The following is a 27,366-nucleotide window of genomic DNA, read 5'->3' as shown; positions in this document are numbered from 1 at the left end:
TTTCCAGCAATGGAGTGGAGTACAAAATACAACTGCCCTCCTAGGGCTAAGTAGGTGGTAACTTAGACTCAGTTTCTCTTACACTGTAACTTGATTCTAGTTCTGACTCCAAAGGAAGACTCCTGAACAATGCATGCCTTCCCAGTCCCTCTGTTTCTTTTTCTCTGTGTCCTCTTTATCCCCACTAAGAAATAGAACTTGAGCCTGCATTGCTGCAAGGTTTGGTCAATGTCTCTAACCCAATAGACAGGACTGTGGAAATGCCCTAGTATATTATAGTTTTTCACTTTTTTCTGATAATCTGATACTTTCTGCCTCAGTTCTTCCACATAGGCATGATCTCCTGGTTATCCCTTTTTGGGATCCCTGGAGGATCTGTCAGGGCAGAAGGAAATCCAAGGAAGACAGCTTCTTCCTGAGGAAGGAAGCTGATGTTCAAAAGTGTCACCTGAGCAAAGGGTATACGCTCTAGTTTGGAGGTTAGAGAATAACTAGGATGTCCAAGGCTCCTAGTATCAAGATGAACCCTGAATGGAAGTATTTTCCAAACCATAACAGCCCACCAGCAGGTTAGGTTTGTGAGCTAGAATTCTGAATCTTTAGTCATCTCGTGTAACTAGAGCAGTCCATTGAAAGCTCCTGCCCCTAGTTCAGTTCATCCCACTCACTGGTCACCCTGGGGTGGCTGTAACAGCAGAACAGGGGAGGCCCAGCCGGAAGCCTCACAAGAATCTGGGGAAGGGGTTACAGTTGAGCTCCAGAGAACACCTTGAGGTATTTCAAGTGTCCAGAGAGCCAAAGTATGTAGTGTCCAAAGCAAGGTCCTTCTTTGGATGTCTGAGAGTGCGAGGGACCTCAGGCGTGGGCCTCAGTCTCCTTCTTGATGGCTGGCTTATAAATGACTCCCTTGTTGTCACCTTTTTTGCTACAGGAACAATAAGAACACAAGTCTTTGTTAGTCAAAAAAGAGAGAGAGGGAGCCAGAGAGCAGCCTGGCTCAGGTATGGAATGAAGAAGTTTTAAAAGTCCAGATTCCTGGGGGACCTTTCCCAGGTCTGTTGGCCTTGGGAGAGAATGGTGTCACACCAAGCATTAACTAAAACAGAACCTATTTGTTTTCTTTTTTCAAGGCCTGATCATACTAGACCTGCATTCTGAGGCAGGTGTCATTATTACCACAACTTCAAACTTCTGATGCCATAATTGGAAACCTTATTCTCCATACCAAGAAAAATAAATTGTCTTAGGAAAAGCCAAGCATGGTAATAAAACTACAGGTAAAGGCATTTATAGATAATATGAGTGAGAGATCAGGTTTTTCTTCATTTTTCTTGGTGCAAAGACAAACAAGTCAGAAGACTTGTCTAAAGACTCACGGCTGACTAGTAATGGCACAAGGCTGGTAGAGTCACCTCCACACCTGAGCACAGTAACCTTTAAATGACCAGTGTTTCATGTGAGGACCTAGACACTGGTATTTAGAGAGCAGCACTCCTAGAACAGTGTGGGTTACACAACAGGGGCTCTTCCTTCTGCAAAGTGGTCTCACCAGATAGACGAATCACCATGGGCACATAAGCAGCACATTCAGAATGGGAATTCTGAATCCAAACCAACTTACCTCTTCTTCCTTCTGAAGAGCCAAATAGACACTGCCAGAACAATAGAGATGCCAAGAACACCAGCCAGGGTCACCGAAAGGATGATACCTGGTGAGGAGGCAGGGAACACATGTCACATTCCTCCCTTTTCCTCATCTGAGCCCATATCACTTGGCTATGAAATTATGTCCTCGCTCTACAGTTGTCCTCAGAACATTGTGATTTCCCCACCTCTGTTCTCAGATTCTGGCCTCTGGCTTTGTGGGACTGACTGGCTGGAGAACATAAAAGGGCATCTACAAATTGCAGTGGTTTTTCAGCAGGGGTTCTCAAACTTATACAAGGATCATCTGAGGATCATGTTTACAATGTAAACTTTCCAAAAGGTCAGCCCTCAGAGCCTTGGCTTGGTCTACTGGACCTGGGACCCAGGAGTCTGCATTTTATTTTCAAACATCTCCAGCTAATGTTGATGCTGATGATTGTGGTCTATGAACCACACTTTGAGAAACCCTGGGCTACAGAGTAAGATCTCAGTCTACTTTTGCTTGCTGGATGTAAAATCTCTTGGGATGATTCTATAAATGTTGCCCCCAATTTTCATTGCAGTCCCAAACAACCAACCCCATGGTCAAGGTCATGTAATCAGCCACCTGACCTTAGGTTTTGCTATGTTTTTAGGCAATCAATGCCCTCCAACCTTAATCAACAGAATGTCTTAAATAGGATCTTTGCATACACACCACAGAGTGATTCAGTCTTTTCATTAGAGAAACATTTGATTGGCAGTTCATTTTTTAATTAGAGAGCAGCTTGAGGGATACCAGAAGCCAAAGCGACAGCAGAGAAGCAGGGCTGAAAGTATCACAGGCCCAGATCACACTGAAAATCACGGGGTCACCCAGCTGTAACATGCACAGGAGACCACATACCCAAACTCAGTCCTGTGTCGGTAAGGAGTCCTACTTCAAAGGAGGGAGAAAAGATTGGAAGTTAATCTAGAGCCAGACCATGAGGGATCTGACCAGTGCATAGCATAAAACTCTTTTTATTGTTGGTTGGTATTCCAGGGCTTATTCCAATTTTGGGGATGGTTACCCTTGTCACAGGTTGATGGGGTAGGGGAAATGCCCACTTAGGGATCCATACTGTTTTCTCCTCCATCCCCTATTCCTTTAGCACTGTCACTTTCTTTGCTAGGGCAAAACCTCACTTTCTAATCTTAGTGACCAAAGAGGCGAAGTGAAGATGGATAAGAATCAGTCTACTTTGGCAGGCTTTCTATTTCTCTGTTACCTGTCTTTCTCAGTAAGGAACCTGCCGCCAGCTTTCTCCCTACGCCCACCTACTCTAACATCATGGTTTGGTTCTTTTCCATTTCTGCTTGGCCCTACTGGACAAACTCCTCTACTATACCAAACTATCATCTCTACTTCATGAGACTGGGGTTACTATGACTTCCCTCTAGGAGTCGCTATTAGGAATAAGTAGGATGAGTTTAGAGTTCTGAGTGGGGCCCAGCCATCGAAGGTAAAACCCCACAGTCTAGTAGGGATCTCCAAGGGCATAGTCACCTGCAACTGCATCTTTCTGAATAAACAGAGGAACCTAATCACAAACACCTTCCCTAAGCAGTCCCTAGCCTGCTTGCTTCATTTATTTATTTATTTATTTATTTAGGTTTTTCGAGGCAGGGTTTCTCTGTGGCTTTGGAGGCTGTTCTGGAACTAGCTCTGTAGACCAGGCTGGTCTCGATCTCACAGAGATCTGCCTGCCTCTGCCTCCCGAGTACTGGGATTAAAGGCGTGAACCACCACCCACCGGCTTCCTAGCCTGCTTCCTATAGGTTCTTACTACTCTTCCTCTTTCTCTCAGTCAGGTCCTCCATCTAAAGAAGTCTGTTTACACACACCCTTTTCTCAGGTGTTTTTTTAGAAACTTTACAGTGTGTGTGTGTGTGTGTGTGTGTGTGTGTGTGTGTGTGTGTGTGTGTACGCACTTGTGTACATGTACGTGCATGTACGTTTGACAGGCTGTGGTAACCCAGTCAGACACACAGAGATAGCCTACACCTGTAAAGCCCACCATAGAAGCCAAGACTCTAGGTGAGCAGAGGGTCATAATTCACCCTTGGGGCTTTCAACATACTGAGGCACAAGACCTGAGGCTGCAGGGTAAGGTTTTGCTCACCTGCCTTCTCCTATCCTGTGGCCAGAATCTGGCTGATTCCCCAGGAGCCATAATACCTGTAGCCCTTCTCTACTGTCCTGCAATTTCACATCAAGCCTGCCAAGCCTCTGAGGCAAGCCTGAACCTGAGTGGCCCTGGCTGCTGTGAGAGTAAACTGAGTAGACGTGAGGAGGGTGTCCCCAAGGATAGGTGGACTGTTCCTGTTCTGACTGGCCACCACCAGTAGTTCATAGTGCTTAAGTAGCTCCCCTGGTCATATTGCCTGCCCAGGCCTCCCTGGTAAACTGAACCCGGGAAGCAATGTATGACTCAAGATGTACGTAGAACAGGTTCCCACCCAGGGAGAATTTCATGCTTCTACAGTGCGAACTATGTGCTCCCTCTGGCCTGGGCCTCCAGAATAGTACAACTTAGTATTTGAATTTTCTGTTTTTTGTTTTTGTTTTGTTTTATGGTACCCAAAGACCTAGTTCATTTCTATCTTAAACAAGCTCTGGGTGTTTCTTCTCTAGCCCTTTGATAAAATCCACTTTTGTTCCTCAAGCCCCAGAAGCTCATAGTGCTGATCTATCCACATAAGCCTGTCACTAGCAAACCACCTAGCCAGGTTGTTCAATTTGGGCCATGTCTTTCACAGTCACCATAAACATGTGAGAGTCACATGGGACCAAACAGCTGAGCACTCCTACCACATGACTGAAGGAGTTATCTGTGTACTGTGGTCTTGGATTGCTGAGCAAAGCCCATGGAGATCTAGGTCCTAGAGTGATACTTTTCTCCAGAATGGTCCAGCTTTGGGGCTTCTCTGGAGGAATAGTCTAGTATTCTTTGCTTGTTCTGCAGGATTTTGATAATGGCATAACTGAATTCAGTGCTCCAACCCAAGTTTTTCACTCCTGGGTGGATTCTGTCAGGGACTAAATTGTCTCTCCTTGGAAACAATGATATGAGCACAAATAGCAATGAAGACAGAAAAAGTTCCAGAAACTGGAATAAGTGAATTTTCAGCTAAGACTTTGATGTTGCAAAAACAAAACAAAACAAAACAAAAAAAAACCAAAGAAGCTAAGGTGCCAAAGAAGAAAAATACTGGCAAGGGTGTCACTGTAAAAGTTCTACCTCCCTATGATGCCCAAAGGCAAGATGTGGTTAAAATGCCATCCTACCAATTTAGGCAGTACCAACCAAGGTCTACAGAAAAAGACCTTGCTCAGTGGCTTTGATGCCCACTGAAGATAGGCCCAAAGCATCTGCTAACTAAAGAGCCAGGGATCTAGCAATGAGATTTTCAGGGTATAGGGAGAAATGCTGAGATAATTTGAGAACTGAAGCAAGAAAAAGAAGTCTGAGTATTTCTCAGCAAAGGTGCAGCCAGGTGAGGCTAGTCTCTGGGCAACTAGAATACAGGCATGGTGTAGGATGGACAGACCTGGAGAAGGTTATGTTCAGCTTAAACAAAGAAATTGGTTGTTTCCAAACAGGGACAATGACATGTAGTTCCTAAAGAAAAATGATGAGACAGATGGGGAAAATGGAGACAGGTTTGCTCTCAGAGGTGACCCATGACAGCCAGCTGATGATAACCTATCAGAAAAGACTCCTGAGATAGATAACTCAATCTGAGAAGATTGGGGAGTGCTGCCTGCTCAGTGCCTCCATCGAGCACTTGGGTAATAGTCAGAGTGAGCAGAGATAGGGCAATATGACACACAAAAGGAAGTTGCGCATAGGTACAGACAGTGGCATTGTCCAGGAAGGTCAGGAACTGCTTGACACAAAGGCCTTGCTACCTGGACTAGCTGGCTCAGGAGCTGCATCTTCCACTGGCGTCTGGCTGCCCCGAGGATGCTGGTTAACTGCTCTTGAGGTGTTCTGAAGCCTCAAGTACAAACACAGACAAGTCCAGCTCGAAGAGCAAGCGCTCATTTACACATCTTGGAGTACCTGGAACAACAGCCTAGTATTCTCTAGTTCTACTTTCAATTCTGTTTGGTTGTGGGACACAATCTCTTATTTCAAAGTCCTGCCAAAGCATGGACTGTTCTCACAGACAACATAGACCAGTCTTCAGTGATCTGCAGTCTTACAAAAGAAGCCAGGAGAGTTTAGGTTTACCAGGGGTTTGACTGCTTAAGAACATGACATTGACTTAGAAGGATAACAAGTTCCCCTTAGAGTGTGATGTTATAAGCCATAGAGCCAAATGACTTCAGTGCTACTGTTCTCTTCAAATTGTACTTTGCTTAGTAAAATGCCCTCAGTGACCAAGCACACATTGCTATCTTTGGAAGGTATTTTTAACCAGTCTCTGTTTTTCATCAACCCTACACAACCCAGTGAGAGGATAACTTCTACAAAGAAATCTACCAAAAAGGCACCACTAGACAGATTAAATAGTAGCTGCCTTATAAAACTATGATAGAAAGGGAAGGCTTTGTCTCCCAGATAGCAAGCATGCCTGCCACACTGCTATGATCCAGGTGCCATGCCAGTTCTTGTACTTTTAGTTGCATTCAGTGGTCCAGGCTATCAGGGCTTAAGGGGTGATGGCTAATAGGATAGGGGAGCTTATACCCTGTCATTTCAGAGCAGCAAAAAGTGAGACATCAGTTGGCAACTTCCTCCAGGCCTTTAAAATTCAGTTGCAAGTTCTAGTCTTGAATTTCCCTTACATATGGTTCTATTTTAACATTGTTTGCAAACTTAGAATAGAGAGAAGTAAGACTTGAAATTTGACAACTGGCCAGGTGTATGTGTAAACCGTTCTAGACAGAAGATACTGGGGAGGAAAGGGGAAAGGAAACAATCAGTTATATTCTTTCCGCAAGCTTATAGCATGCACTGGGCGCGGTGCCAGGAATAAAGAATGAATGATCATGAGACATCAGACATCCTTTCTATAAGGATGTGAGTGTAGTGTATAATGTTCTCTCTCTCTCTCTCTCTCTCTCTCTCTCTCTCTCTCTCTCTCTCTGGTTTTACTGTATTGTAATAAATAGAGTAATATGGTTGGTATATTGGTTATATGCCACATACTACACTAGAAATGAATAAGTCAGATAAAAGAAGTTGGTAAGCCAGCTCCAGGGTCGTAGGGAGGGCTTCTGAGAGATTGTGACTAAAGCTGAGTCTTAAAAGAACTTTGTGAATGAGAGAGAGAGAGAGCCACTCCAGACAAGAAGAATAGTGTATGTGCCTTCCCCGTTTTAGGAGGCCCTGCAATGTGGGGATCTGAGGCTGAGAGGGCAGGGAGGGAGCCACTGAGAGCTGCCCTGAGGGTCAGCCAGGGGCCTCACAGGAATGGATACAGCCTTCTGCCTGGCCCCTTTCCCAGCTGTTGTTCCTGAACTCAGCCTGCTCTGTGTCAGGGGCTTGTCATCAGGAGTAAGATGGAATGCTTGGGGGCTGGGGGTTGGTGTTTGTTTGTTTGTTTGTTTGTTTGTCTCTGCCTCCATAGTGCACAGTAGGGCCATGGTAGGAAAACTCGTGGTGTGTTGAGGGTACTGGAACTTCACCCCTTAGCACATTTGATGATTGCTGCTGACAGTTCAGACTGTCTAGTATTCTCTAGTTCTACTTTCTGTTTGATTGTGGGATGCAATCTCTTATTTCAAAGTCCTGCCAAAGCATGGACTGTTCTCATAGACAACATGTTCCAGGTCTAGGAGTTTGAAGGTAGGAACTTCTCTGATTTATCACTGGATGCCTTGGAAGAATGATAATACTCTTCCATCTATTAGTTTTTATTTATAAATAGAAACTTGAAGAAACACAAGGTCAATAACCATGACATATAAGTTCTAGTCTCAAAAAATTAATTAGCCATCTTAGCTGGGTAAAATGTCTCTTTTGAAAGTTTTTCCAAAAACTATGCAGTTCTCTCCAGGATAAGCAGGTTCTAATTAGGTTATTCTGCAGATGGCCATTAGTTAGAGCCCTCCCCCCCAACGTCCAGCAAGCTCAACAGTACAGCACCCTCACTCATTAAATGCCCCTCGGCTGTCTCTAGATCCCTAGTGAGTGACATGCAGTTCCTCAGAGCAAACCCACTAAAGACATGATTATAGAAACTTTTGGCCTCTTTGTATCTCTCCAGTTTCCTTGCCCCTAACATGCTTAAAAGGAGCTAGACAATGTTAGTATTTATGTTTGATAGACCCTTGCCTTACCATCAATCACCATTTGGACTCAGAGTTGGTGTCACTGACTGGGAAGGAATTAACCCACTTCTGGGTCCTGGCCCTGCACTCTTTCCAGCATCCTCACTTAGGGTGCCTGGCTCTCAGGAAGCCTGAACTGGCTTCAGGTGAGTCTTCTCTCTATCACTTCACCTTGAGAGCAAGCTCAAGTCTTCCTTGGAAGAGGCCATTTTCCGGAGTCCTGCATGACCTACAGCTTTCCATCTGGAGTAGGGACTGTAAGCCATCAAAATGGCCACCAAGTGGGAAAGCTTCACACAGACGGGAAGGAGACAAGGGATGATGAGGGCCCTGCAGAAAAATGCTCAGATAAAGGGGGTCTATAGACTTTCCCAAAGGAAGACCAGGTCTCTCTCTCTCTCTCTCTCTCTCTCTCTCTCTCTCTCTCTCTCTCTCTCTCTCTCTCTCGCCACTTCTCCTATCCTTACTCAATTATATAAGAAGGGTATTTACTTACATTCTGAAGGTCTATGGGAACGAGGATTTTCTTGGGCTAGTTTGTTTGGGATCATCATCACAAGACTCAGGCTTTCATGACATAATACAATAAAGACTAGAGATGGATCCATGGTTAAGAACATTGGTTGATTTTCTAGAGGAGTTGGGTTTGATTCCCAGCACCTACAACTGTCTGTAACTATAGTTCCATGGAATCCAATACCCTATTCTGATTTCCTAGCATGTACATGATATACAGACATACATGCAAACAAAATACCTATATAAATATAAGTAAAAATAAAATTTTAACTAAAAAATAAATATTGGAGTATGTGATATTCAACTTGAGAATCCTACACTAATGGGGATTAAAAACTAGTCCTTAGCCTACAAAGTCATTGACCAATCCCTGGGACAGTGGTCCTCATTTTGCTTCATTTCTCCTAGAAAACTGGGCAATGCCTAAAGATATTTTTTGAATGTCACAAGTGGAAACATGTTACTGGCATCTAATAGGTAATAGGTAATAGAGGCACATTCAGATAATGCTACAGGACACAGGGAAGTCCCCATTATAAGAATTATCCTGTCCCATGTGTCAATAGTGACAGGACTGAGAAACCCCACTCTAGGGCTATATTATTATTAAAGTACAAGCCCCTTACAGGCAAATATCATGTTCTGTACTTCTTTTATAAGCATGTTCTAGGGAAATCATAGTCAAGTGGTTCAGTCCTATTTGTTTCAATTTGGTTAAATCTCAGAACCCCCCCCCCCCCACACACACACAGCCAGCACATGTGCCCTTGAATTTTCTCTCCTAGAGATTTTTTTTTTACTTCCTTTTCCTGGAAGATGTTTGGATTCCTTAGCTCTTTAACTTCCAAACAGACCCTAATTATAAATGGGCCTCCATGGAAGAGCCCGCAAAGAACTGAACCCAAATCACTCAGAGAACAAACAAGCTCATGCTATAAACCTGAAACTGTGTGTTAGCCAGACCTGCCCCAGGTGGGCTGTTAGAAGCCCTAGTGAATTTAGGCACCCATGGACAGTGGAGGGTAAGAGCTGAGCTTCCTGGGGACTGCTTCTTCATCTTGCCTCAGGAGGTAGCCTTGTTTGCTGCTTGTGTTTTGGAGTATGAGGAAAGGGAATAGTACTTTTGCCAAGTTTCTATAATCAGTCTAAATGAACAAATTTGCCTTGAACTGCTGAAGATTCTCCAAGGAGAAAGCTGAGCCAAGCCTCTCGGAAGCAGCATCTCTGACCAAGCTTTGCAGGAGGGTCTGTGGCAAAGCTGCATCTGGGCTTTGATCTTGATGTCCTAAGCCAGGGATTAGTCTTCAAGCTTCTGCCTAGAGCCTTCTCAAACTACTGCAGCCAGACTCGCAGGATCTACCAAAGCACCCAGCTACAAAACTGCCTGTATGGTCCAGTCTACAAGCAGCTACTTAGACCTGAGCCCATCTAAGGAGATGGCTAATTAGCGCCAATGCCACAGTCCATCGGTACAAGTGGGGATTACTTTTAGTTGTCATAATCAAATTCCTGCACGGTTTCTTCTGATCCTCTGTAACTGCCCCCAAACACTGACCCTGTAATGTAAAGTTAGGATTGGCAGTTATTAGTATCCATTTTGAGTCATAATATATTGGCACTGAAAGTATGTCAGAGCAGGTCTCCAGCCTGGCATCCTATGGCCGAGGAAACCAAGGCCAAAGAAGGGTATGCTTTGTTCACATCACACATCCAGGAGAAAACAAGCAATGCCTTGAACTGAGGTCTCCTAACTTCATGGAAAGCATCTGTTACCCTCTTTCCAGGTACATATACAGACTAGCTCAGGGAACAGCTCTTATAGTCTTTGAACCATAAGCAAAATCTTGCCTGAGGACTATGGTTCTCATCTTTAGGCTTTTAAATTTAAGAACTGAAGTAGCTCCATACAGAGTGTGATGCCTCATTTCTACAACTCTAAACTCCTGAGAGGCTGAGGCAGGAGAACCACAAAGTCAAGGCCAGCCATGCGACCTACATAGTAGGTTGAAAGGCAGCCTGAAATATAGGAGACCTTGTCTCAAAAACACAGAGAACTGAAGTACCTTCATTCAACTCTACGTACTACACAGTCCACTTAGAAGAATAGGGAAAGAGAATGCTGTGTCCATAATGGAGAGCAAATGAAAACATCCCAGGCATTCAAATCATTCCCTAGAAAACAAGTGGGTTATCACTGTCTTACACATTCTCAGATTATAGGAAGGGCCACCCTATTCCCAGATTGTATTTCAGACTCAGAAACTGAAGAGAAGGGGAATGACCTTAATTGAGTGATATCTGGAGAGAATACAAGGCACAAATCCTTGGGCATGAGGATAACCCACAGAAGAGTCTACAGGCATAATGCTGGCCATGTGGATGGGTCAGTTCAGAAGGGCAGATTTCTAATACCTATGGCTTCAAAATGCAGTCTTCATTGGCTCAGGAATAAACTGAGCAGGGGACAATTACAGCCTCACATAATAAAGGAACAACAACAAAAAAGCATCAGGTGAGATGAGGGGCGTGGCTCCTCTAACAGGTAGGCTTATGTATTGTTTTGAAACATGAACACCTGACCCTATTGAGCTATGAGTGACATAAGAAGGTGACAGGGGCACTTCTGCAGATCTGCACTGCTTCTGACAATCCAAGATCCCTAAATTTGGCAAAGCTCAGGAAGGTATGGTGAGAAAGTTACCTCAGAGGTTTGAAAATGGGTGTGGATGGCAAGAGTTCTCCTTATCCCCATCACCATGCTCAGTGTACTGATGGAGGCACTGAGCCAGTGGAACATCAATTTCCTCCTAGTCATTGCCTTTAGAGACTTAGAAGGAATAGTGAGTTCCTAACAATTGAAATACACCAAACTATTAAGCTTTACTCAGATGGGAATGTATTTTCGGGTGCTTATGCAAGCTCCCAGATTAGACAAAAAAGCTGTGAACCCTAGTGCTTGTTTGCTAATGGATCCTGCTCTGTGAGACTTTGAGGATGTGGCCATAAACATGGGTTATACCCTTGACCTTACAAAGAAGCATCTAAAGATGCTTGTAGTATGCAATCACCTCCTTTGGCCTAGGGCAGGGCAAATGTAGCCCTTTATGCCAAAAGAGTCCAGGGTACAAAGGGTTCCATGTGCCTTAAGATAAGGAATAATTCTTTAGAGCGGAGAAGTCCCCAAGAACATTTCATCTCCACCTGTGGGTGACTCCCAGACTTAAGGGCTCTGACCTGTGCACCTCAAAGTCCTGGGCTTCTCTCCAAGGACTTGAGGAAGTGGAAAGCCCTGAAGGGAGACTACTGTAGCTCCTATACCAAAGCTCCTAGACGTGCTCTGGTTCCTTGGCAGCCATGGTACTCTTAGCCAGTCTCCTAAGGGCTGTTTCCTACCAAGGAAACAGACATCTGATAACCCAATGCTGCCTCTCCCTTCCCCCAGAAGCTTCCTCACCTTGTCGGAAGGAGATATACACCAGCCTCTCATCGAACTTCTGGACCTGCCGGAAGTTGTTGACCATTTCTTTGGGGGAAGGATCATCCATGTGTGTGAAATACAGAGCTGTCTCCAAAGCCAACAGCTGAGGGGAAAAGTGGAAATGGGTCTCATGAGCAGATGATGCTCGATGGCCTGGTGTTGGGAGCCATACAGCTTGGCATGAACCTTTAGGCCAAACTTGGCAAGCCACACGGTTATAGAACTGTCTTTTGATTATAAATGGCTTCTAGAAGCATGAGCACCCAGAAGGAACAACATGACCCAGACGTCAATCCTTTGTTCCAACCACAGGCCCACTTACCTAAGCAAACCTCCCGCGGCCCACCACTTACCTAGGTAACCCTCCCTTTCCCCACTACCCATGAACTTTTTACCCTGCCAATATCCTCCTTCTATAGTTTTCTGACATCCTGCTTGAACTAACACCTAGCTCTTGGCCTCTTCTCCCCCTCCCCTTTACCCCATACCACTGACTATATAAGCTAGCCTGGAAAAAATAAAATTTGCCACTTGATCAGATCCTGTCTTGTGGTCATTCTCTCCCAGTCTCTTGTCCCCATTCCCCTCCCTGGATATCTCGCCTTAGGTTGTTGTCCCTTGGGTCGGAACAACTACAGCCTGGCTTACTGGGGAGAGGACTGGAGAGAAGCCTTTGGAATCAGCTGATGGGGTGCTTGACAGGAGGTATTTGAAAGCAATGGGATAGCCAGAGAACAACTTCTGCATCCTGAGGGTCTCACTAGCTAGCTACTGCTTGGCTAGGCTGGGTCCTTCCTGTTGTTAAAGTTCCTGATGACCCCAGAATCTGCCCCCAATGAAGGGAAACTGGAGAGAATGACTCCTTAGCCTCTCACCAAGATCACATTTTTTTCATGACCCTGAACTGGAACCCAACTGTTAAAGCAGTGGGGGCTAGGTTGTTTTTTTTTAATAATCAAATCAGAATAAAAGATGGAGGGAAGAGGCCAGCTGTGATGTGACTGCCGGCTCCCTGGCATTTCACACCCCCATGAATATGATACAATCGGTTTCTATGGCAGCTTCTGGGTTAGGCTATGGCTGCTTCTCATACTTTTCACCTCTGATTCAGCTCATCCTCTCTCTTGTCCACCCACCAGCTGCCATTTTTCGAGGTTTCTCAGTTTAGAAGCTTGTAGTGAAGAGCAGGAGTTTGACAGTGAGAACTGGCTAGCACAACTGGGGTGATTATTATGCAGCACCATCCAACCTTCTCTACCCCTTTCTTCCTCGTGCTTTTACACTGTGAGGTAGCAGGATGAGCAGTGACTCAACTCAGAAGTCAGGTGACCCTGAGAACTTCTAACCCTGACTTCCAACATGAGTGGTTGCTAATGACATGGCTCCCAGCTTACACTTCTAGATTGTGAGCTCCAAGAGCAGTGACCCTCTCACCACTGCAATCCCAGGGCCCATGTGTTAACCTGTTGTGAACTTTATTCTGCCCCACCAAAGGAGCCAGGCTCTCCCACTTGGACAGCAAATGCCACCCAGCCCCTGATGAGTATGTTAGCAAACTCGGCTTTGCAGCTCTCTTTAAAGAACTGTGGGAAGTGTGTCCATTTTCCTAACCTGATGTTTAACTCCTCTTAGAGCTTAGTCTGTAATTCCTACCGCATTTCAGTGGCAGGTCACTGGAAAGGTTCTGAAGAACTGCTAATGGAACTCAGAGGAAATCAAGTCATCAATTAGAATAGCTTATGGCAGGGAACAAGATGCTATATAGTCTCTGGCTTGTTACCTGATCCTGGGAAATCTGCACAGGGTTTCGGAAAACTGTCCAGAGCACAGTAGGGTAGCAAGGAGGTGTAGTCAGGGACCCTTCATAGCGGTAGTACTCGCCAGGGCTCTCAGGCAGAAGTTCTTCAATGTTGAAGCCTGGGATGAGTGCTTGTTGGCCTGGAGAGACACATTGGGAGTGAGAGGCATAAGCATAGTAACTGAGCTTAAATACCCACATTCAGGCACAGTGAATTAGCTCTTTTCTGGGCCACCTGACCCAGTGTCACAACACTGCCCAGTAACCTGCTGCTGTCAACACAGACAGCACCCACCCCATGCTGTTGTTATTCTTAAAGTGGCACAGGTGTGACCACATCCTGTGTAACAGTGAGTGAATTAAGTAGCCAAGAACCCCTCACCTTTGTACTTAACACGTTGAAGATGACTGAAGATCTTGTCATATGATGGATTGATGGAGCCTATCTGCAACAGAAACCAGGCAGGTTGAGCTAAGACAGAATAAGATAGCCTCAGCCCGCATTGACAGTTACCATCAGAGGGCTGGGCTGGAGGCCTTCCCCGAGGACCTGCCTCACAAAGAAGATTCTGACCCATCACCAGACTGTTAAGCATTAGTATAGTGGTCTTGACCTTTGGCATTGAATGTTATCTAGTTTTCAGTTTAAGATACCAGGTTTGAGTATCCCAGTATATAGGGTGTGTTCCTGGTTATCTGATATGAGCCCAAAGACTACACCAGTTCATTTAACCTGGAACTTAAGGGAGCTTTGAGTTCACAATAGCCAAGCCAGATAAGTAAGCACATTGGGAAATGGGAACATGTTGCCTCATTTGGGGAAAACAAAACAAGCTTATCATTCCCCCATTCCCCAATTTTTGGGCTAAAATCTTGATATGTAGCCTATGCTGATCTCAAATTCTCAACAATCCCCCTGTCTCAACTTCCAACCTGCTGGGATTACAGGCATGCACCACCATACCAGGCTGCATTCTTTTTCCCCAGTATTAAATAATTCATTCCGGAACGGATTCAATAATTCATTCCAGAGTGGAGTTTGGATGCTAGGTGTTGTATCAGTGATGGTGTAGCATAAGGATCCCTATAAGGTACCTACAGGCCCTCCCCAGCCAGGTGACCTCATACCATGCAACATGGATGGAGAAAGGGGCTTATATTTTCAATGTCACAAAAGCTATGTCTGTTTCAGCTGCCTAAATAGAGAAAAGTCTTCCTCTAAGAAAAGACAGAAGGAGCCTTAGGAGGAACAGCCCTGCTCTAGAGGCAATGCAGGGCCATCCAGGAATAACTCACTACTGATTGCTGTGCACAGAACACATGCCTAGTCCTGATACCATCCCTGCTACAGACCTCATGTAAAGAAGCCCTTTGAACCTCATACCTCAATGAGAACAGCAAGAACAGCGAGGCCTTCTGACTTGTCACTGGCGGTGCTGAAGTCAGGGTACAGGTCTGAGTTATAATGGACAATGTGCAACTGTAATAGGAGAGAAAGTATCCAGGAGGGGACAAGTGACTCACAGGAACCTTTTGTTTCTGCAGAAGACTTGAATCCAACTAGAAAGTTAGGCATCTGTGCCTCCTCTCCCCCAACAGAATTGATCCCTCGCCCTTAGTATCTATCCCCAGTTTTCCCCTTCCCTAGTCCTTTCCAGCCTGCAAACCAGGGCACATCCTATCTAATTCATTAGATCCCTAGTGTCTGATTAAATAGCAGAGGTACAAAAGACAAGAATGAATGAGTGAATGAATGAATGGTTTTTTATGTTAACCATGAGAAGACTTTGGTGCTTTAGAGGTCTTCTCCTTTCTGATATTTTTCAGGAGCCTGGGGCCAAGTGGTCTCCGGTAGTTTAGCATCTCTGAACCTGATCTGGAAGCAGTGTGGGTGGGACTACAGTTGCTGGCTACAACTTAATCATAACTGATAATGCACAAAACCCTGGTGTTTATCTCTCAGGCAGACAAAATCACAGCATGACTTTTACCAGCTGGATTACCACTCAGACTTTAACAGTCTATAAAACAAAATGATATTCCACAAATGTAGACTTTTATTTTCTCAAAAATAAAAGTCTAAATGGTGGAGTTTTTAATCAGATCAGAAATTAATAATTAATGTAAAGAGAAGTTTTTGAGAAATCCTAGATTTAGAAAGCATAGGCACATATTATGACCCTTGTTAATATAAATTCTGGTGATGCTTAATCTGACTTTTAATCCTAAAGACAGTATCACCTAGCCTTCAGAAAACTTTATAGTGGATAGCTCCTAATGTAAAATACATTCACTTTTCTTCTGTGCCCTTGAGACTATTGCATATTGAAATATTTATCTTTATTTATTTTCTATTCACCTATCATCTCCTTTGTTGAAAGAAATTCACCATAAGGTCTATTTTTAATGTTATTACATAGCCCTTTTGCTGTTTTTCATTTTATTTTATTTTATTATGCATATGGATATTTTGCCTACATGTATATCAGTGCACCATGAGCATGCCTGGTTCCAGTGGAAGTCAGAAGAGAGTATTGGTTGGAGTTACAGATGGCTGTGAAATGCCAGGTGAGGGAACAGAACCAGGGTCATTTGGGTTGGGGGGGGCAGAATCTTACTGTATAGCTTAATCTGGCCTTGGGCTTGAAATCTTCGTGCCTGAGCCTCTTGAGTGCTAGGATTACAGGCATGCACCACCACATCTGACTTTCATGTTACATCTGTTAAGGTTTCCATGGGGGTTCTTGCTCCACCATCTTTCTCATAAATGATGGCCCACCACAAGGCCCATACCATCTTAGAATGGCTTGGAAAAACAGTAAACTTCTATTTGTATAAATTACCCAAGATGTTTATTGCTTGACTTTGGACCCTGTGGTTTGCTTCAGCTCTTAACATATTCAGACTAAATAAAAATGAAGTTGAAAACTAATCTAGGTCTATGGGCGTTCCCTGGTAAGGGGTTTCAAAAAGAGTCTTCTATGTCCCCACCCAAGAGAACCACTACTTCAAAGAGGGTCTCAACACAGAGTCTGCCAGTTAGGCTTGCCCTGATGCTTCTTCCCTAGGATTAGCAATTATGGCCTATTTTTGCCAGGCTTTGTCTAGTTATTAGCTTAAGAGCAGAAAATACAATTATTATTTTTCTTAAGATTTTATTTTTACTTTAGCTAGTCATGGTGGCACATGCCTTCAATCCCAACATTCAGGAGGTGGAAGCAGGAGGATCTCTGTGAATTCAAGGTCAGCCTGGTCTACATAGTAAGATCCAGGCCAGTGAGGACTACACAGTAAAATTTTGTCTCAAATGTTAAAAAGGTGTGTGTGTGTGTGTGTGTGTGTGTGTGTGTGTGTGTGTGTGTGTGTGAGAGAGAGAGAGAGAGAGAGAGAGAGAGAGAGAGAGAGAGAGAGAGTATTCACACATATAAATGCAGTGTCTGAGGAGGCCATAAGAAGGCATCAGATCCAATGGAGGTAGAGTTTTAGGTAGTTGTAGACTCCCAAAATGGGTTCTAGGAACCAAACTCAGGACTCCTATAAGAGCAGTATGCTATCTTAATAGCTGAGCCATCTCTCCAGCACCCCAGAAATATTTTTAAATGCATAAACTCTCCAAACCTACATCCTAGCTGCCACTTTATTCTCCCAGGGGGAAGCGGAAGCCTCAACATTGCAATTAGCTTGCAAGAAATTGCAGTTCTTGAGCTCCAGGGAAGGGAGGATCTGCTCTGAAATCCGTGTGCCTCCAGTCATACCATTCTATTGGGCCAGAATCACATCCCCTCCACACTTGTAACAGACCTATAATTAGGTTGAGACATTAAGCAGTTCAGCAGTTGTGAACAGAGGAGAGAATGGTTGTGTCATTCTTTAGCATGGGATCTGCTGGCTGACCATCAGCATTTATCTCTTCCTATCTGTTCTCCTGTATACACTCAGAGCCACATCCCCAACTCAAACTTGGAGTAGAAGAACTCAAGACCCCTCTCCAACCTACCCTATCACATGCCTGTGATACAGCAAGGGCATTCTGCCTCTCTTCTCATTCCCTTTGGTATTTTAGATTAGAATCTCAGGGTGACATGACACAGTGCTATGCCCACATCCCAAATTGTTTTCAGAGAATCTCTGATCACAGTGATGCCCTGCACATCTAATGCCAGTCACTCCTTAATCTATGGCAAGCTACAAGAACAGTCCTGGATCATTGTCTTCATATTCCCAAGTACAATTCATGGATAAGAAGAGATTTTTAAGCAACAATGTTGTGTGAAGACTGAAAAATATGGAGTAGCAATGAGCTGGGTATGATTAAGCAATGAGCTGTGACAGCCCGACAAGCTACAAGGTCTTCCTCTGCACAGAACAGGAGGATGTCTAGAAATGGACCACATGCACCTCACCATGCCATCTGCAAGGCTGGCCTTCTCAGCAGCATCACACGGTAAAAGAAACAGGCAGACTCAGTATGCTGCAGCAAAGGAAGGAACAAAGATACCTGGAGAAATGCAGGGCAGTGAGACCTTCCTGTGCTGCTGACAGAAGAGTGGGGGGGGGTGGGACAAAGACTATGAAGGCTGCTCTATCCCAGTGGCCACATAGAGGGGAGTCAGTGCTAGGTACCCTCTCCCAGACTGGCCATTCACTCACCTCGGCAGCAAAGTGCTTCCCACTCACGGTGTGTTCAGAGCCATGGGGATCATTGCGGTTCCCCCAGTGCAAGTGCAGCTGCTCTGCTCTGTATTGGTGAGGCTGGAGGCCCTGGATATACATGTCCGAGTTCAGATTCAGTCTCACTATGAGGAATGGAGGAGCAGCCTTCAGAGCCCTGGCCAGCTGAACCCTGGCCAGACCAACCCTGTCAAAAAGCAGGCAGGCAGGCAACCCCTGCACAGGTACAAGTGGCTGCAGGAACAAAGGGTAAACCAGTGCAGTAATGCCTGTAGGCCAGAGACCTGGCCTCTTTCTCCTAGTCCAACTCCAGTGGCACCAGCACCTTCATGGATCTCCCTGGAAAGCATCAACTCTACACCAATGATGGTTGTTGCTTTACTTATTCATGTATCAGGTTCCTGCCTATAATAATAGAACCTTCAATGAAGAACTTGCCAAGTTGGAAAATAACATTCCAATGACAATTGCTATTTAAAAAGCATTTACTATGCAACAGACTGATGTACCCAATCTCTAGTGTTCCTTGACAACTCAAGAAAGTCAAAATTCTTATCCAATCTGATGACTCATTAGTATCTGTGATGGCTAATTTTGGTTGTCAACTACATCTGGAATCAACTACAGCCTAAGCAACTGGGCACTCTTGTGAGGATTTTCTTGGTTGGATTATTAGAGTTGGAAAGACTCACACTAAACCTGGGCTTTTTCTCTCTCTCTTTCTCTCTTTCTCTCTCTCTCTCTCTCTCTCTCTCTCTCTCTCTCTCTCTCTCTCTCTCTCTCTGTGTGTGTGTGTGTGTGTGTGTAGCAAAGTCATGATTCAACCCCAGTCGGTCTGACTCTAAACCCTGAGTGTCTACCCTCAGCAACTGAATTGCTGGTGCCTTGAATAGTTCATGTTGACCCAGAACTCACCCTGGAAGCTTAGCCAATGGACCAATGGGATCAGACCTATCTCTTCCTCTCACAAGAGATGTGCTTCTGAGATGTCCTGCCCCGGAAGAATCACCAGAGCCAAAATTGTAGCGCACACACCCCATACATAAGACAGTAGGCCAGGAATGCCTCACAGCCTCCTCCTGCCTCCTCCAGAGTGCCTCAGGGGAATCCCTCCCAGCCAGATGAAAGAGCCAGGCAGGGAGTCAAAGGGGCCTCAGACCTGTCTTTCAGGGTCTCTAAGGTCTCCCCATTACCTGAATGGCCATCATTGGTCAAGTTCAACAGCTTTTCAGCAGACACATTGTAACCTTGGAACTGTAAGGGTGTGAGGCTGGCATCATACTGGAGGATGTCGCTATGTAGGTCTATCGGGGACTGTAGGAGGCCCCCACATGACGGGTACTTCTTGGACCAGTTCTTTTCCCCAGTAGGACCTAGAAGGAGAGATCCAAGCTCAAGCTCAGTTTTCTGAAAGGAAATTTTCTCACCTTCTAATCTCTGTTTATACAACAGTTCCTTTTTATTCCCTTATCTTTCCATAGACAACCACTATTCTACATGAGACAAGTATATGTACTGGTCCCTTGGCATCCTTGTGGACTTCTTCTGAGAGTGGGGAGAGTCAGAAGAAATACTTGATATCTTTGCTCATTGTAACTGCTATGAGGAAGAAGAGTCAGCTCTAGTTTTAGAGATAAATTGTTCAAGACCTGGAAATACCAGCTTTTAGAATCAGGCCCAGCAAACGTCTTAAAACCATCTGCCATTAAAGTGTTGTGGAGGATAAGAGACTAGAGTAGCCCAGGCCAGAAACTAGGGCCCCCACCCAAACTCCACTTTATTCCCATGTTGACACAAAACATATATATCCTCTCTACATGAAGACCAGTGATTCACCAATTTACTATCTGCTTGTTGAGCACCCATTATGTGCCAGGAATTACTCTAGGTCATGAGGCCACCAAGTTGGACACTATAGGAACATCCAAACAGGTATTCTAGTAGGGAAAATATAATGAGTGTGCCAAACTGTGCCAGGTGGTGCAATTGTTATTTGACTAACCATAGCTCAAATATGTCTTTGAGGCTGATGGATTCACAGTGTGATGTTCCTGATAGGATACAGGAATACAGGAGTCTGGGGATACAGACTCCTGATACCCACATCTAGAGTGCAGGATGCAATCCAAAAGGGATGCTTGAAAAATATTGAGTAATTATAGGCCTGGGATCACAAAGCCATGTACAGCAGGGTTTTAACTGGAGGGAAGCCTGGTAATACTACAATCTAATTACTGTAATAAAATTGACAAGTCCTTAGGAGGAGAAACAGACTTAAAAATGAAGATCATCCAGGACTCAGGCTCCTTGCTAAATACTGATTAGCAGTCACTGCTCTGTGAATGAAAACATCCCTGGGGTCCAACAACCTTTTCACAGGTGTTACCTAAGACCACCAGAAAACACAGATATTTACATTACCATTCATAACACTAGCAAGATTGCAGTTACAAAGTAGCAACAAAATAATTCTGTGGTTGGGGGTCACACAACATGAGGAATCACATAAAAGGGTCACAGCATTAGGAAGCTTGAGAACCCCTGAGAACTATGGTACTCCCACCGGGAAGAATCTTGAAAGAATGTAAATCTGTGTTTAAAAGATTATCCTCCATGGTAATTAAATGGATTTTCAGGCTACTGGCAGATATTTTCCTCCAAATAACTGAGATCTTGGGAGGCTATAAGGAGGAAATTGAGGAAATTGTGTCCTACATAGTCATTATTAGAAGTTAGAGCCATGCTGGGTATTTGGGGATGAGAGAAACAAGCATGTTAAAGATATCAGAGTCAGTGTGGCCAAGGCCTTCAGTAGAAAATAAGGTGGGAACACAGAATACCCAGACAACAAGACTGCAGCAACACCTGTCCCACCACCTTGGTGAGTGATCACAGCCAGGTCATGGTCCCTGCTGGAGCTGCTAGTAGAAATGTCAGGGTTGGATACTGTATTCTGAGATCCAATATTTATGAAGATTACAGGACTACGTACTTCACTCTCTGCACCAGGCAAGTTGGAACGGCTCGCTGAGGCTTGTTCATGTCAAGGCGGCTCTAGTGCATGTGATAAGGTTCCTGGTGGGAACCAGCTTCAAAAGTGAAGGCTCTGGATGCCGGTGTCCCTGGGCTGTCTGAGGTGTAGACACCACCTTCCCAGTCCTGGCCTCTGTCCACAGCCAAGCCAGTCACAGGCCCTTGTGGCTGCAGGGTCTAAAAGAGCCTTTCCCACCTCTACCCCACCCTCAGCTTCTTTCACCATCAGCAGCCTAGTATATTTATTTAGGTAGTTTTTGATCCTTCTAAAATCTATAACCTTGGCCATAGCCAAGGGGAGGAGATGAAAGTCTTTTGTGGATGAAATACTGAGATGAAGTAATTTGTTCAAAGTTAGACTTTGGCTTAATACCGAAGTTACCTGACTTGGAGAAGCTTTGGTGTCTTCTCCCCTAGTGTTTATCTGGGAGATTTTGTGCATCTATTTTCTCCCCCTTTCTCCTACATTCTCCTTGGATGTGAGGAGTGTCTCATTCATCCCCACATTTCCTACAGTGCCTGGCACATGGCAGGTCCTCACACGTTTACTAACTAATTCTCCCACCTGTTTCCTGCTTAATTTTCTAAGGGGCACTTGATTAACTGTTTGAAGTCCCCCACGTGCCTTTTCTCTTTAAAAGAGTTGGAGCCAGTCGTGGTGGCGCATATCCAGAACCTCAGCACTGCTTCCTGTTCCCTCCCTCCCTCCCTCCCTCCCTCCTCCCTCCCTCCCTCCCTCTCTCTCTCTCTTTCTTTCTTTCTTTCACGTCTGTGTGTCAGTCTGTCTCTCTCTGTGTGTGTGTGTGTCTTTTTCTATCTCTGTCTCTCTGTCTCTCTGTCTCTCTCTCGCGCTCTCTCTATGTATGTATGTACATACTCCAGGTTAGCTGGTCTGTGAACTTCTGGGGAGATTAGATTCTCTAGTTTTTGTCCTTCATCTCAGGATAGGAATGCTGGGATTATAGATGTGTGCCACCATATTGTGTTTTTTCACATGGGTCTCAGGAATGAACTTGTGACCTCAGGCTTTCACAGTTAACACATTTACCCACCGAGCCATCCTGCTGGTCCTCTGTAATCCTAGTATTTGTGAGGTGGAGGCAAAAGAGCCTTGGCTACATTGTGAGTTTGAGACCAGCTTGTCTACATGAGACCCTGCCTTAAAAAAAGGAAAAAAAAAAAGTTTGAAAATGAGATCACTTGTTCAGGTTTAGAATGTCTCTCTTTAGCTTTTAAGTTTACCTGTGTGAGGATTGGTTCTGGGTGGCTGGGACTACTTGTTGAAAAGGAAACCGGCTTTCCGTCCTATATTGCAGGATGTGGCCTGGTAAATACGACTTCATAGAGTTTATAGACCCCTCCACCGCCTCATTTGGACCCCTGCTCCTTTTACAGTCATACAGCCTCATGATTTCCTGCCTTGTGAATCAATAGAGAGAGACATATGGCTAGGTACCTACACAACCAATATCAAACATGACAGCAATGGACTCTGCCATTGTCCTCCAGTTTCTGTACAGCCCATGTGTGACCTGCAGCCACAATAAGCCTGGGAGGGTCACTGAAGGCTACAATTTCTCATCTGAGTCTCAGCTTTCACAGTCTTTTTTTTTTTTTTTTTTTTTTTTTTAACTGAGACCATGTCTCATATCTCAGGCTGACCTGTACCTCTGATCCTCTGCTCACATCTCTCCAGTGCTGGATTACAGGCATGTGCCACCATGCCTAGTTTAGGTGGTGCTATGTATCAGTCATTCTACCACCTGAGCTACATAACCAGTCCCAGCTTTCAGACTCTTGCCAAGTGCTCTTTGCCAGAGAGCCTGTGCTGGGAGCAGCTCTTACAAAGCAGCTCCTGTAAACACTTGCCTTTGCTTTGGGTTTCCACGGCACCTCTTCCATTGGTTGGAACCCCATCCCTATCCCCACCCCATGATCATGAAGGAGACCATGTACATCCCAAAGCTTGTTTTCCCAAGTAAAAGCAAGGCATTGTTTCTTTCTAGTTCCTGAATTTCCCTACCGATGACAAAAAGAAGCAGAAAGATCTTTGTTTTAAAATATAAAGTAGGATTAACATGGCACAGTTCAAAAACATCTCTTGTGACTTCTGACTGGGAACTGTGAGGCCCAGGGTACAGAACCTGCATTATCTGAGGACCAGATTATTTGTATAGAGAAAATTTCAAATATATCAACAGCAGAGGGAGATAAGCAAGGTGAACTCCACATCACCCAGCTGTGGCAGTTTATGAGTTACGGCTGGTACTGTTTCATCTTCTCCATCTGCCTGGATAACCCTGAAACAAAGCAGCTTAATTTCATCTGCACCTGTCTCAGGAGGCTTTCCTAAACCATGAGCGCTCAGAGCAAAAACTCAATACCACTATCACCCTTGCAAAGTTAAGTTAGAATTTAAAATTACCAAATCCAGTCAGCATTCAGTTTCACAACTAGATCATATCTTCTTTTTCCCAAGGAAGCAAAGTTGGAGTTTATTAAGAAATGGTGCTAAATTGGGTGGTGGTGGCACACACCTTTAATCCTAGCACTCAGAAGGTAGAGGCAGGTGGATCTCTGAGTTTGAGGCCAGCCTGGTCTACAAGAGCTAGTTCCAGGACAGCCGCCAAAGCCACAGAGAAACCCTGTCTCAAAAAAAAAGAAAGAAAGAAAGAAAGAAAGAAAGAAAGAAAGAAAGAAAGAAAGAAAGGAGGGAGGGAGGGAGGGAAGGTGGGAGAGCGGGGAGGGAGGAAGGGTGCTAACAGAGTTATGTGTGGGTGTTAGGGGACAGAAGGGAAGACAGGAAAAGGGCAGTATAGATGAAAGACACAGGTGCAGACTTCTAGAGGGACTTGTATTTAAGTCTTAGGATTAGCCCCAGATACAACATTGGCGGCTTCTGGAGTTCTGTTGTTCAAAAGGTTTCTGAGAGATGTTCTTTTTTTCTTTTGGTAAATGTGACCATTGGGTGGCTTCTAAAAGTACTGGGCGTTACAGGCGGGTAGGATTAAACACATAGGTCACAAGGGCTATGGAATCTTCACCAGATCTAAGTTACAAAGAAGTCCAGACATGTTTTCACTGTAAGCAGGGTTCATTTCTCTTGTTTGTGAGAGTCTCGGAAAGTTACAGCTGGGGAAGAGGTGAGGTTAAATCCAAAGGTCCTGAGCCAGTGAGACAAGATGACACTGCAAGGAAAGAGCCTGATGCACAAGCCTGATGACCTGAGTTGGATTCCTGGAACCCAAGTAAAGATGGAAGCAGAGAACTGACTCTACAGAGTTGTCCTGTGTGCCCACATGTATATCATATACCTTGTGATAAGTTTTTTAAATTCAAAGGTTATATGTGATTAGGCTTTAAACACAATCTTTCAAATTTTATTTATCATACATGTATGTGCCACTGAGTTCATGCAGTCAGAGGACAACTTTGTAGGAGTCAGTTCTCTTCTCCTACCATGTAGGTCTCCAGGGATCACACTCAGGTCATCATTCTTGTCAGTGAGTATCTTTACCCACTGAGCCAGCTCACAAGTCTTTCATTGCTATCTTAGCATTCTTTTTAATTATTATTATTATTATTATTATTATTATTATTATTATTATTATTACAGTACTGGTGATATAATCTGTGGCCACATGCATGCCAGGCAAGTTCACTACCACTGAGCTCCAGCCCTAACCTCTGCTCTTTTAACATTCTTATTTGCAATATCTCTACGGAAAAGAGAATATTGTCTCTATGTGGCAGCATTCACAGTGTATTTTAGCTTTATTAAGATGCTTGGCTCTCAGCTGAAAAGAGGCTTCAACCAGTCTCCCGAGTGAGTGGCTCCTTTCCTGTCTTATGTCCTCTCAACTTTCCCATCTTCCTATCCAGCCTCAATTTCCCCCTCTTGAGATTTTGGCCCCTTAATTTTATGGGTTGATGATAAAGATTTCAGTTTTTGAGACTCCTTGACAGGGATACATCCTGCTAGATCCTGCCTATCCAGAATCTGAAGTCTAGACTTGCCTTCCCTGAGGGGGAAGACTGAGAAAGTCTCAGCTTGGAACCTGAGGATCTTCATTCTGTGGAAATCAATAATGCTTGAGTGTCATCTCAGATGACACTAGGGAAGATGGCATTGGCAGTAGGGGACCCAGGAGCCTGAATCCTTTCAAAGACATCTACATCCGTGAAACTAAGAAGCCTGACCGTGCAGAAGAAAGTAATTTCAGTTTGAATCAGAATGAAGCAAAATTGAAGCTGACATCAAAGCATGGATGTCAGGAAGAGAGAGGGCACTTAGGGAAAGGATGCTTATATCCAAGACATGGTGCAGGCTTTGTGAGAGAGAGCTGCCAGCTTACAAGTTGTTAATCATTTTTGTTTGGTTTTGTTTGCAAAATTTAGTGCTCAGTAAGGTCCACACATTGCAACAGTCAACAGGTTGAGCCCAGGTCACAGTTTGATGGTGCGGTGCCTTTGTCAGAGAACACCTGGGCCTCACTCCTGCCACACTCAAAATCTCAGTGGGTGAGCCCTGCTCATCCTCTGCCCTTAGCTGGTTGAGTCACAACTTTCCATTACCACCTCCTCCGCCTCAGGTTAGACCCTCACTGTGTCACCCTGCAAGGGCCCTCCCCAGGCTGCTCAGTCTCTGCCTTCCTTGTCATGCTGCCAGGCTCCCTCTCCTGCTTCAGATTAAATCCATTATCCTGCTGTAACCAGATTGCTCTAGTGGTGTCCCTGCTTCTGTGGCCTGGTTGTTCAAACACTCCCTTACTCACAACATGCTCTCCCCATCCCCCAGTAAGACAAAGCAGACACGAGCTGTTTTTCACATTTTTAAAAGGACCCAGACTGTCAAGGTTTTCAAAAGCCCTGCTTTTTCCAGCACCGCACTTTTCTTTTCTCCTGTATCTAGCCTTCCTTCCCTGATCTCTTTCACCATCTTCGTGGAAATATATTCAAATCCTCACTAAGGGACAGAACAAACCTTCTTGTAACCACTGTTCTTTTCTCATGCCTTTTGGCTGAAATTTCTAAAATGAGCTTAAGAGACTGTCTCTATCCATGGTTTGTAACCACCATTATGTGTTCATAGGGAATGGCCTTCAACCGTCTAAAATCTGTGGAGAAAGCTGTAGTCTGGAGATAGCCTCAGGCAACTCAGGTACCGAAAGGGTTGAGTCACTGCCATTGTGGGAACCTCAGCCATAATGAAGCACACACTGGCTTTGGCAAGATTTGAACTCGGCTTTGACACACAGATGAGCTTTGGAAAAGCACAGATTTTCAGCACAGAACATTTGTTAAGTCTGTGGGCACAGCATGTTCAGAAATTGAAAAAGCAGACCTGACCATTCATCCAGGATGGGGTGAGGGGGTGGGTGGAGGTAGGGGGTAGTCCAACCTGTAAGACAGAATTCATCCTGGGTAGAAGAAGGCACTCAATGAGGGTTTGCTGAATTCTGCAGACCAGAACACAGCAGCCTGTGTGAAAATGACACCCAGATAATGAAAACCCCAACCAGAGATTCTGAGATTCTGCAGGCGCAAAGGTAATGGGAGAGGAGGATCAGGTCTGGTAAGACAGCGGTCTGAATAGCTGGCATTCTGAGAGGGACTCAGCCAGAGCAAGCTAGCCATCCTGTACTCATCTCTAGTTTTTTTGCTTTGTTTTTAATATACACTCTAGCTTTGCTTTCTTGTCCTTTGGTTTTGTTTGTTTTATTTGAGACAGGGTCTTATCATGTAACCTTGGAACTCAATACATACACCAGGCTTGCCTCAAACTTGGGGCAGGCCTCCAGTCTCTGACTCTCAAGTACTGGGATTACAGGTATGCACAAGCACATTCAACTCAAGATGCATCTTATTTTGAATTTTAATTACAGAAAATTTCTAAGCATTAACAAAAGTAAAGAC

At 44.7% G+C, this 27,366-nt stretch overlaps 1 protein-coding gene across 4 annotated transcripts in view; it reads right to left on the bottom strand.

Annotated features, from left to right (window-relative positions):
- Nucleotides 1–855: 855 nt before the first annotated feature.
- The window catches only part of Ca12 (carbonic anhydrase 12), a 52,217-nt gene continuing 25,706 nt past the window's right edge, over nt 856–27,366 (bottom strand). The window contains exons 3-11 of one of the 4 annotated variants that reach the window (XM_027411289.2): nt 19,611–19,790; nt 18,397–18,542; nt 15,131–15,226; nt 14,129–14,192; nt 13,729–13,886; nt 11,925–12,051; nt 2,534–2,566; nt 1,622–1,709; nt 856–925 (exon numbers count right to left, since the gene is read on the bottom strand). In XM_027411289.2, the coding sequence (XP_027267090.1) occupies nt 856–925; nt 1,622–1,709; nt 2,534–2,566; nt 11,925–12,051; nt 13,729–13,886; nt 14,129–14,192; nt 15,131–15,226; nt 18,397–18,542; nt 19,611–19,790 (962 nt within the window). The remainder of the gene's footprint in view (nt 926–1,621; nt 1,710–2,533; nt 2,567–11,924; nt 12,052–13,728; nt 13,887–14,128; nt 14,193–15,130; nt 15,227–18,396; nt 18,543–19,610; nt 19,791–27,366) is intronic. The other 3 variants (XM_027411290.2, XM_035444656.1, XM_035444657.1) reach the window with 3 other exon arrangements.

This window comes from Cricetulus griseus, chromosome 4 (assembly GCF_003668045.3).
Source record: "Cricetulus griseus strain 17A/GY chromosome 4, alternate assembly CriGri-PICRH-1.0, whole genome shotgun sequence".
In the NCBI taxonomy this organism is placed as follows: Eukaryota; Metazoa; Chordata; class Mammalia; order Rodentia; family Cricetidae; genus Cricetulus; species Cricetulus griseus.
Note: the sequence above shows the minus strand (reverse complement) of the source record. Positions and strands in the feature narration are given on the sequence as shown.